This window comes from Schistocerca serialis, chromosome 11 (assembly GCF_023864345.2).
Source record: "Schistocerca serialis cubense isolate TAMUIC-IGC-003099 chromosome 11, iqSchSeri2.2, whole genome shotgun sequence".
Lineage (NCBI taxonomy): Eukaryota > Metazoa > Arthropoda > Insecta > Orthoptera > Acrididae > Schistocerca > Schistocerca serialis.
In genome coordinates this window covers 201,512,009-201,524,673 of record NC_064648.1, presented here as the reverse complement: position 1 = coordinate 201,524,673, position 12,665 = coordinate 201,512,009, and the positions used below count along the sequence as shown (strand labels likewise).

The 12,665-nt window shown below is 41.2% G+C and overlaps 1 protein-coding gene across 6 annotated transcripts in view; it reads right to left on the bottom strand.

The window, feature by feature from the left end:
* LOC126427399 (uncharacterized) overlaps positions 1–12,665 on the bottom strand; it is a 232,097-nt gene that overhangs the window by 52,787 nt on the left and 166,645 nt on the right. For all 6 annotated transcript variants that reach the window (XM_050089748.1, XM_050089747.1, XM_050089749.1 and 3 more), the window contains one exon: positions 3,306–3,377. In XM_050089748.1, the coding sequence (XP_049945705.1) occupies positions 3,306–3,377 (72 nt within the window). The remainder of the gene's footprint in view (positions 1–3,305; positions 3,378–12,665) is intronic.

Below are 12,665 nucleotides of genomic sequence, written 5' to 3'. Positions count from 1 at the left end.
ATGGGAGATAAGATACTGAGTGAAGAGTTTGACAGAGCACTGAAAGACCTGAGTCGAAACAAGGCCCCGGGAGTAGACAACATCCCATTAGAACTACTGATGGCCTTGGGAGAACCAGTCATGACAAAACTCTACCATCTGGTGAGCAAGATGTATGAGACAGGCTAAATACCCACAGACTTCAAGAAGAATATAATAATTCCAATCCCAAAGAAAGCAGGTGTTGACAGATGTGAAAATTACCGAACTATCAGTTTAATAAGTCACAGCTGCAAAATACTAACGCGAATTCTTTACAGACGAATGGTAAAACTGGTAGAAGCGGACCTCGGGGAAGATCAGTTTGGATTCCGTAGAAATGTTGGAACACGTGAGGCAATACTAACGTTACGACTTATCTTAGAAGAAAGATTAAGAAAAGGCAAACCTACATTTCTAGCATTTGTAGACTTAGAGAAAGCTTTTGACAACATTAACTGGAATACTCTCTTTCAAATTCTGAAGGTGGCAGGGGTTAAAGGCTATTTACAATTTGTACAGAAACCAGATGGCAGTTATAAGAGTCGAGGGACATGAAAGGGAAGCAGTGGTTGGGAAAGGAGTCAGACAGGGTTGTAGCCTCTCCCCGATGTTATTCAATCTGTATATTGAGCAAGCAGTAAAGGAAACAAAAGAAAAATTCGGAGTAGGTATTAAAATTCATGGAGAAGAAGTAAAAACTTTGAGGTTTGCCGATGACATTGTAATTCTGTCACAGACAGCAAAGGACTTGGAAGAGCAATTGAACGGAATGGACAGTGTCTTGAAAGGAGGATATAAGATGAACATCAACAAAAGCAAAACGAGGATAATGGAATGTAGTCAAATTAAGTCGGGTGATGCTGAGGGAATTAGATTAGGAAATGAGACACTTAAAGTAGTAAAGGAGTTTTGCTATTTAGGGAGTAAAATAACTGATGATGGTCGAAGTAGAGAGGATATAAAACGTAGACTGGCAATGGCCAGGAAATCGTTTCTGAAGAAGAGAAATTTGTTAACATCGAGTATAGATTTAAGTGTCAGGAAGTCGTTTCTGAAAGTATTTGTATGGAGTGTAGCCATGTATGGAAGTGAAACATGGACGATAACCAGTTTGGACAAGATGAGAATAGAAGCTTTCGAAATGTGGTGCTACAGAAGAATGCTGAAGATAAGGTGGGTAGATCACGTAACTAATGAGGAGGTATTGAATAGGATTGGGGAGAAGAGAAGTTTGTGGCACAAATTGACCAGAAGAAGGGATCGGTTGGTAGGGCATGTTTTGAGGCATCAAGGGATCGCAAATTTAGCATTGGAGGGCAGCGTGGAGGGTAAAAATCGTAGAGGGAGACCAAGAGATGAATACACTAAGCAGATTCAGAAGGATGTAGGTTGCAGTAGGTACTGGGAAATGAAGAAGATGCACAGGATAGAGTAGCATGGAGAGCTGCATCAAACCAGTCTCTGGACTGAGGACCACAACAACAACAACAACAACAACAAAATAACCAGGTTAGGGATATAACATTCTTTAGTTTTACTTCTTTACATCTTCGAAATATATCCCTCTGTGATCCATACATCACTTTATGTACATTTTCCACTGCTCGAAGCAGTGTTTGAAGTTATCTTCTGAAAGCACGTTAATAGTCTCCATCACTTTTTCTTTCACAGCTTCCTCTGTCTCAAATCTCACCCTTTTCAGCGCAGATTTCATTTCTGGGGACAGAAGAAAGTCACTCTGAGCAAGATCTGGCAAGCAGAGTTAATGTTGCAGAACAGGGACCCCACACTTAATGCAAAAACGATTTGACAACTCAAGCAGTATGGCAGAATCCACAACTTGTTTTTCCAAACTCAGGTTGTTTCCTTCTTACTCATTCACAGGGTATAGATCTTTACGATAATACTCATTTTTTTCAGTTCAAGCTTCAGACACTCGACGTACACGATCCCGCGAATGTCGAAAAACAAAACCGTCAGTTCTTTGAGTTACGATTTTCACATTCGACCTTCTTCAGGTTTAGTGAACCGGGCATTGTCTAGTGCACTGATTGGCACTGTAGTAACTAAGTTAAAAATCACAATTGATGACATTATTGCTTTTTCAAGAAATTTAGGATACTGTTTGATGGATTTCACAGTGCCATTCAAAAGCCTTCTTGTTCAGGCATTAGCTTCTTTGACACATTTTATAAAGAAACTTTCCTCAGATGAAAATGTTCAGATAAAATCGATCAAACCATTTCTCTGTCAATCCTTACAATATCAATAACCACACTCATCCTGAACTGACATTTATTTTTTTATTACATCTCCACTTCTTTTCAATGCTTCAGTCTGTTGTTGACATCGAGAGTCACCCTGGACGTGACTCATATTTAATCTCCTCTCCTCCCTCTCTTGACTTGGTTAAACCACTTTCAACCTGAGTGTGTGAAAGACATTCATCATAGTACAGCTGTTTCAAGAATAAGTGGGCCTCTGTGGTGGACTTACCAAATTTTACTACGAAATGTCATGTTACATCTGTTATTGTTTCAAAACACTAAACATTATTTTTCTGTGCAGACAGAGCCTGACACAGACAAAGTTGACAGGCTGGCTGAGAGAGCAGGAGGTGAATGTGTGATAGGAACAGAGAGGGGGGCGTCATGTGCTTCAGCAGTGCAGTGTTTGGCATCAAGAACTGAGCTGTTGGTCTGTTAAAAATGGTCTGGTTACTTTTATCCAGAGCTTCTAAAGCTAGAGTTATAACACAGATCTGATTTGTCTGAACACCAAGAAAATGTTATATAACTTATACTACTTTTTATGTGCCTTTAGCAGCAACTTTGGAACAACACCTCTGAAACGTGAAGTTGCCAGGGACTTGCTTTTAATACGCAACTTTCCCTTGAAGGTGTATCTCTATGCACTAAAGTGTTTAACTTTCTACATTGACTGAAATTTTATCACAAGCTGCCATCTTGGTAACAAGTAGCAGCCAATTAGTAACTTTTTACCACAACTAGATATCGACCTATCAAAACATGACAAAACTACCTCTATACCTACGTATCTTTATTGTCTATTAACTATCAACATAGACATTTTGCATCAAACATAAATTGGCGTGCAACTCCTTCCAGAAATTAATTATTGACATTTCTGAATTAATGTTTAGGCTTGAATGCTTCATTTCCTTAGACTAAGTGATTGTACATTCTTATTGCCATCCTCAAGGGTATGGCGTTGCTAATAGACTCGGAAAAACTACAACAGTATTAAAAACGTGTAGCTCTCACCTCTTCAGTTGCTGAACGCGTGGGTTCGTCACGGTCTTCTAATTGTTCCTCGACTGTCACATACTCAAATTCCTGAAACACAGAACTTTGATATACTAAGTCTGCACCAGAGGCAGTTAGAGTAGTGACAAATCTCTAGCAATTCTGAGAAATGTAGTTCCAAATGAAAGTCAATAATAAAAATTGTGCTCGTTTACAGACGAGATAGTCAACACATTCACACAATGCTATTCTACAACACAATATTCGGTGGACAATGCAGCTTAAGCCCAAAAAAAATTCAACAGAAGTGTCCAGTAAAGGTATTGCATATATCCACCAGACAAAGCTATTGCAGAACTCTCTTCGGGGACCAAGGAGTTCTCACATTCATGTGCTGAAGCACTTTTACATCCTCACAGTGTTCATTGTTAATGACAAGAGTAAATTTAAGATGCACTGTGAAATTCACAGCCAGAAGATACAAGTAAAAAGGAAGATTAGGGTTTTGCAATTCCATCAATGCCATAATAGACACAGCAATTGTTCCATCCCAGAATTTGCCTTATGCAAGTCTAGGAAACTGTGGATAACGTAAATCTGGGTGACCAGATGAGGAAAGTATTAAGTCTGGCGTCTTCTCATTGCACCCCACCATTCAGTCACAACACTGCACGTAAAAATGATTTCAGTTCAGACTGCAAGTCCCTCTCTGCAGTTCAGAATGGAGTTTTTTACTGTGGGGCACAAGCAGACCTCAGACAGGGTAGTGGAAATCACCCGATTTTCAAAACACAAGTAAAGGATTACTCAGTTACCCATTCCTTGTCATCTATGCTGCTACTGCTTACTACTACTACTACTACTACTACTACTACTACTACACCAAGACGAGTCTTTGTTTATGTTATTACCAAAAATCTTGAAAGTTCTTGACTGATTTAGTTCAGATAACTACCAGATACCCTAATATAACAATATTATGGAAAGGGAAGTTGCTACTCACCACATAGTGGAGATGCTGAGTCGCAGATAGGCACAAGAAAAATACTGTCACAAATAAAGCTTTCGGCCAGTCCACGCACGCAAACGCAACTCTCACACACGACAGGAGTCTCAGGCAGCTGAAACCTCACTGCGAGCAGCAGCACCATTGCATGATGGGAGTGGCGACTGGGTGGGGGTAAGGAGGAGGCTGGGGGAGGGATAGTATTGTGGGGGTGGCGGACAGTGAAGTGCTGCAGGTTAGACAGATGGGAGGGGGGGGGGGTAGCGGAAATGGAGAGAAGTAAAAAGACTGGGTGTGGCAGTGGAATGACGGCTGTGTAGTGCTGGAATGGGAACAGGGAGGGGGCTGGATGGTTGAGGACAGTGACTAACGAAGGTCGAGGCCAGGAGGGTTATGGGAATGTAGGATGTATTGCAGGGAAAGTTCCCACCTGCGCAATTCAGAAAAGCTGGTGTCGGTGGGAAGGATCCGTATGGCACAGGCTGTGAAGCAGTCATTGAGATGAGGGGTATCACGTTTGGCAGCATGTTCAGCAACAGGGTGGTCCACTTGTTTCTGGCCACAGTTTGTCAGTGGCCATTTGTGTCGACAGATAGCTTGTTGGTTGTTATAGCCAAACAGAAGGCAGCACAGTGTGGTTTGTGGTTTCAGTTGCCTGAGACTGCAGTTGTGGAGGTGTGTGTGTGTGTGTGTGTGTGTGTGTGTGTGTGTGTGTGTGTGTGTGTCGTATATTATTGATGAATTCCTTACTGGCCGAAAACTTTATTTGTGAGAGTCTTTTTGTTGTGCCTATCTGTGACTCAGCATCTCCGCTGTATGGTGAGTAGCGACTTTTCTTTTCACAATATTGTTACATTCCAGCATCGCTTTCTCATTGTTTGATAGATAACCTATAATACATTTTCATCAATATTGGTTGCATATTTTTTAACATAAATATATATTGTTGAAATCGGGATTAGGTGCCCACAACGAAAATGCTAAGTTCCCCTTCCCACTTTATCATCGTCTGTTCTTTGCCGTTTTTCTACACGTGTCCAGTTTAGTTGAGTTTACGACACGATCTTATTTAAACCATGTGGGGCATTTCAGGTTGTTATGCTACGAAGTGTTTCTTCTTACTCTCTTTCCTATTTTGTGGACTACGAGAAGAATAATGCTGGATTATACCAACATTTTTATTTGTGTTTAATCTGTTCCAGAAGGAGAGACATCGAAAGAGACAAAGGGATTAGGAACTTCCTTACAGGTCAGCAAGGAATGTGAGGATGAGGCTCATACTCTTACACACATAATGTGAAACAACTGAAGTGCAGAAGGTACGCCAGTGTGAATATATTAAACAATGCAATGTAAAGAAACTAAATAACCAGACACCTGCGCAAGTAGATGATACAACTTTTAAGATGATCATTATTTCATCCATTCAATTTCAAAAGAGAGTGTTTCATTTGCACTGAAAAATGTGACAGAGCCTGAAAGAAGAAAATCGCTGCAAAAATAATGAAGAACATTAAGTTCATTCTATAATTCCAAAACAACTACTGCGAAAGCAGGGACACTTGATTTCGATAGGGTGGTTGCCGAACATTTCGCAGTATTTCGGAATCGGCTGCAGAACCTCATCATCATCAGGACTGCTACTCTAAATTAGTGTCAATATCAACCTCTCCGACTGCTTCGTAAATACGTCTGCCCGTGTAACACGCACCCACCTCTCTGATTCTGCAGCTGTCTACATCTACATAACTGTCACCTGTTCCACGACACAAAGTCTCTTTCTTACAGCCTCATCATTTGCAGTGAAAAGCAGGAGCTCTCGAAATATACGGATAACCTCACTACAGCCTTTGCTCACAGACCCGCCTCTTTCCCGCTACCCTCTCCCCACCTCGATCACGTGGGCAACTGCTTTCAGTAATCGAGTATCAATTATCTGTCTCGTCGTGCTCACAGTAATGTGCATTTGGATACGAATGTCTGGACTTTTGCTAGAAAAAGAGCGACAGCTCACAAGCTGGTGTGAAAACCGTTTCCGTTACGGGCATCGGTCCACTGCAGATGAATACGTGATTCGAATAACGAATTTATCGTCAAGAGTTTCTGACATCAGTTTAATATTAAGGTGGCAATCCACGTTCCTAGAGACACGTGAACGGACATCATTCCAAAAGGTACAAATGGTATAAAGCGGAAACTGTGGCCCAATGCTGTGTCAGTTCTAGAAGATGAAGTGACATCAAAGTCGCAATTACAAGGCAGACTGGATTCACTGATGTCCACAAAGAGAATGTGTGTGACTTCCTAGACTCTCACTTTAACAATATAAGACATGTAGATTTGATAGTTTTAAGTGAGAACAATGATACAGAAGAAAAACAAGTTTGAGGAATTCAGCCTGTTAGAAAGAGAACAAAGAAAATTGCTGAAGTTTCATGTACTATTGTGTGTTTAGGTTTTAAATCTCGAAGTATATAAATACTGCATTAAAATGTGTTCCATAATGGTTATTTCTGCAAAACTACTAAGAAACTCCACTATTTTAAACTTTAACATGTGTGTAAACAAGGACCTAACCCACATGTTACACTTCAAGTGACTCACGGATTCTGTATGCATGGCAATTTTATTAAATGTAATAATAGTATACACATGTGGTTAAAATAAAAACACTCTCGCGCGCGCGTGTGTGCGCGCAATCGATTGCTCGCTGCATAAGTAATCCTGTCTTTGCAGTCTCTATAGGAGCATTACATAGGTGGTGCAGTGAACACTGTCTGATCAAAAGCATCTCGACACTCCAATGCAATGAGGAATCTAACACTTAACAGGCGGACCTGCCGGTATAAAAGAAGGTGGTGAGTATTACGTTAGTACAGAAGCAGTAACAGCAGTATGGATCTGTCACGAGATCTCAGTGACTTTGAACATAGACTATACTCCATTCATCGTCACAAGAATAAACCTCATGTAAACATTACACTATGTATTCTTCTGAGTTTTCTGGAACCTCATCGGGTTTCATTTCACGTCAAGTAGAAGCCAAGCTGTGTAGAGTACAGACAAGTACAATAATGAGGATACGTTTTATGCTGTGCGTTACATGTACATCGATTCGGGGCAACATCTTTACCGGCACATAAAACGTTTGACAGCACTGACCAGGCAAGTGATTCAACTAACCTGCAATGATGTAAGCAGCTGCAGTAAAGAAGTAAAAAGAGACAAGCTGAGGAACAATATAGCTTTGAGTGTCAATTTATGGTGAAACTCATACAATATACTTCTGAGGTGACTGGACAGAAAACATAACATGCCCTCATCTTAGCTAACACAGTATTGTAGTTAAAACCAAGAGTGTTTAAGATTTCTGACTTTAATAAGGGTAATTTTCTGCATGAACTGTGTGGTGTAAAACACACTGCCAATTTCCCAAATTTTTAACTACTGAAGCCATTGAAGGTACTACATTCAGTTGTCTGGTAAACCCTGCAGTCCTTCCATATTGGACTCCAACAAACACCGTCCATTTCAGTAATGCTATGTCAATAACGAGGCGATCAGCAACACAATCCCAAGCCATCTAAAAAGTCCACATTTCCTCTTCTTTTACGACGTGCTGCTCTGCATTTCACCGTCATTTGGCAGTGACATCTTACAAAGTTTTGTGCATCGGTTCCGGTACATTTGGCAGCTTAAATGTCTTGTTAATTGCAACAAATCCCTTAACTTAGCTCCAGATCAATTCTACTGCGTTCAGATTGCAGTGTTACGATGACAAGTATAAAAATGCAGCATTTGTACAGTGTGTTAGACACCGCGAAAATTATTGTTTTCCATGTTTCTACAACGCTTATCACTCTGGCTCATGTTCTACAAAACAAGGACATATTTAAATAAAAAGTATTTGATTTTTCATTTTTCTTCAAAAAAATTGGGTAATGTTTTCTCAACTTCCACAATCTTTTACAAGAATGTTTATTTGCGATGAAAACCGTAACTTTGCACGCGGTATATAACTAGAAGTAGGGAATTTTGCTTGAAAAATGATGGTTATGTATGTGTTAACCCACATATATTTGATGAATTTCATATTTAAATAATTTAGGTTCCAAATTGTGGACCTCAAATAGTTTCGAACTGCCACCCACCAGCATACACGATCATCATTCTACAATGCTACCATTTATGCCGCGCATATAATTAAAATACCCTCCCTTATATTTATTGCACATTGTTTCTCGAGAAAGTTGCAGCTGATTTTTCTCTGTAACCTTGTGAAAAAAATTAAGAACAACTTGTTTCTTGCCATTAACATTGTTCCATGTGTGTTTCACTACGAAAGCAGGAAGCAGTGTCATCCATCCTCTCAGTACATATTAACAGTGAGACTCTGCGCACAAGAAACATTTACGGACACTGACTGTACATGACTTTTTAAATAAAAATTATGCAGCTAAAGTATGATTAAGAAAAACATTGAGAGCTGTTAATATATTGATACATGTCACAGGTTCTTTTAAAGTGACAATAATAGTAACAACACTATGCGATCAAAAGTATCCGGACACCCCCAAAAACATACGTTTTTCATATTATGTGCATTGTGCTGCCACCTACTGCCAGGTACTCCATATCAGCGACCTCAGTAGTCATTAGACATCGTGAGAGAGAAGAATGGGGAGCTCTGCAGAACTCACGGGCTTTGAATGCGGTCACGTGAACGGGTGTCAGTTTCAGCAAACTCCTGTATACGAGATTTCCACACTTGCGAACATCCCTAGGTCCATTGTTTCCGATCTGACAGTGAAATGGAAACGTGAAGGGACACGTACAGCACAGAAGCGTACAGGCCGACCTCGTCTGTTGACTGACAGAGACTGCCGACAGTTGAAGAGGTTTGTAATGTGTAATAGGCAGACATCTATCCAGACCATCACACAGGAATCACAAACTGCATCAGGGTACACTGCAAGTACTGTGACATTTAGGCGGGAGGTGAGGAAACTGATTTCATGGTTGAGCGGCTGCTCATAAGCTACACATCACGCCAGTAAATGCCACACGACGCCTCACTTGGTGTAAGGAGCGTAAAGATTGGATGATTGAACAGTGGAAAAATGCTGTGTGGAGGGACAAATCACGGTACACAATGTGGTGATCCGATGGCAGGGTGTGGGTATGGCGAATGCCTGGTGAAAGTTGTCTGCTAACATGTGTAGTGCCAACAGTAAAATTCGGAGGCGGTGGTGTTACAGTGTGGTCTTATTTTTTCATGGAGGGGGCTTTCACCCCCTGTTGGTCTATATTGATGTTTTAAGCACCTTATTGCTTCCCACTGTTGAAGAGAATTTGGTGATGGCTATTGCATCTTTCAACACGATCGAGCACCTGTTCATAATGCACGGCCTGTGGTAGAGTGGTTACACGACAACATCACTGTAATGGTCCAGCCTGGAGAGAGTCCTGACCTGAAACCTATAGAACATCTTTGGCATGTTTTGGAATGGCAACTTCGTGCCAGACCTGATCAACTGACATCAATACCTCACCTCAGTGCAACACTCCCTGAAGAATGTGCTGCCTTTCCCCAAGAAACCTTCCAGCACCTGACAGAACGTATGCCTGCGAAAATGGAAGTTGTCATCAAGGCCTTGGGCCAACACCATGTTGAATTCCAGCATTACTGTTGGAGGGCGACACCAACCTCTAAGTCATTTTCAGCCAGGTGTCCAGAGAGTTTTGATCACATAGTGTATTTAACACCTAAGTTGAACCTACTTCCAAGAGCAGACCACCACCAAAGTATGAGAGCTGCAGCTGCTGATCAATCATCATGTCTGTTTACATCAGGTTTCTTCTTATGATGAACAAAGTATAGACACTTGATATAACCAGAGTAACAAATTTGACAGGGACACACTCATCTTTCTGACAATGCCCAAGTCGAGTGTCGCTGATGTGATTGTGAAATGGATAGGTTTAGTTTTAGTTATGTCATGATCCGTAGATGACTTTCCCGATTATTTTACTGATATGATGTGGAACAAGTCAGATTACAAGATATATATACACACACATGAATAGCACTAGTGTTAACCATTTCTGAAACAGAAACTCGTCCATGGAGTAGGAGGAGTTGTCCAAAAGAAATTATTTTAAGCTAGATTTAAAAATTGATTTGCTACCTGCCAGACACTATGTTGTTGGGCAAATGATCAAAGATTTTTGCTGCTGAATAATGTATTCCTTTTAGAGTAACTGACAGCTTCAATAACAGATAGTAAAGGTCATTTTTCCCTTTAGTGTTGTACATATGAACATCACTGTTCTTTGCGAACTGAGATGGATTATTTGTAGTGAATTTCATTAGCGAATATATGTACTCTGATGGTGCAGTTAAAATACCCAACTCCTTGAAAAGGTGCCTACATGACGTCCTTGCGTGAACACCACTAATTATTCTCACTGCTCTCTTTTGTGCAATCAAAACTTCATATCTAAGAGGTGTGTTATAACAGAAAACTACACTACTGGCCATTAAAATTACTACACCAAGAAGAAATGCAGATGATAAACGGGTATTCATTGGACAAATATATTATACTAGAACTGACATGTGATTACATTTTCACGCAATTTGAGTGCATAGATCCTGAGAAATCAGTACCCAGAACAACCACCTCTGGCCATAATAACGGCTTTGATACGCCTGGGCATTGAGTCAAACAGAGTTTGGATGGCGAGTACAGGTACAGCTGCCCATGCAGTTTCAACACGAGACCACAGTTCATCAAGAGTAGTGACTGCTGTATTGTGACGAGCCAATTGCTCGGCCACCATTGACCAGACGTTTTCAATTGGTAAGGTATCTGGAGAATGTGCTGGCCAGGGCAGCAGTTGAACATTTTCTGTATCCAGAAAGGCCCATACAGGACCTGCAACATGCGGTCGTGCATTATCACGCTGAAATGTAGGGTTTCGCAGGGACTGAATGAAAGGCAAAGCCACGGGTCATAACACATCTGATATAAAACGTCCAATGTTCAAAGTGCCGTCAATGCGAACAAGAGGTGACCGAGACGTGTAACCAATGTCACCCTCTACCATCACGCCGGGTGATACGCCAGTATGGCGATGACGAATACACGCTTCCAATATGTGTTCACCGCAATGTCGCCAAACATGGATGCGACATCACGATGCTGTAAACAGAACCCGGATTCATCCAAAAAAAATGATGTTTTCCATTCATGCACCCAGGTTCATTGTCAAGTACACCATTGCAGGCGCTCCTGTCCGTGATGCAGCGTCAAGGGTAACCGCAGCCACGGTCTCCGAGCTGGTAGTCCATGCTGCTGCAAACTTCATCAAACTGTTCGTGCAGATGGTTGTTGTCTTGCAAACGTCCCCATCTGTTGACTCGGGGATCGAGACTTGGCTGCACGATCCGTTACAGCCATGCGGATAAGATGCCTGTCATCTCGACTGCTAGTGATACGAGGCCGTTGGGATCCAGCACGTCATTCCGTATTACCCTCCTGAACGCACTAATTCCATATTCTGCTAACAGTCATTGGATCTCTACCAACATGAGCAGCAATGTCATGATACAGTAAACAGCAATTGCGATAGGCTACAATCCGACTTTTATCAAAGTCGGAAACGTGATGGTACGCATTTCTCCTCCTTACACGAGGCATCACAACAACGTTTCACCAGGCAACGCCGGTCAACTGCTGTTTGTGTATGAGAAATCAGTTGGAAACTTTCCTCATGTCAGCACGTTATAGGTGTCATCACCAGTGCCAATCTTGTGTGAATGCTCTGAAAAGCTAATCATTTGCACATCATAGCATCTTCTTCCTGTCGGTTAAATTTCACGTCTGTAGCATGTCATCTTCGTGATGTAGCAATTTTAATGGCCAGTAGTGTGTTCCATAAGACATGATTGAATGGAAATATGCAAAGTACGTTAGGAGGCTGATCTGTTTATTACCAAGACTAGCGATTAGACGAAGAGCGAAAGAAGCTGAACTTAGTTGTTTGAGAAGCTTAGTAATATGCTTCTTCCAGTTCAAGTTGTCATCAATGTGAACACCCAAAAATTTGGAGGAATCTACCCTGTTAACTGAGCCCTGTTTATATGCTACATCAATTGTCAGTATGACTCTATTCGGTGTACAGAACTGGATATAGTGAGTTTTTTTCAAAATTAAGGGAGAGTCCATTTTCTAAGAACCACTTAATAATTCTTTGAAAGACATCCTTAACAATATCTTCAGCTGCTTTTTCTGGAATGGGATTTATTATAAGACTCGTGCCATCCGCAAGAAGTACTAGTTCCGCTTGCTGAATGTTAAGTGGGAGGT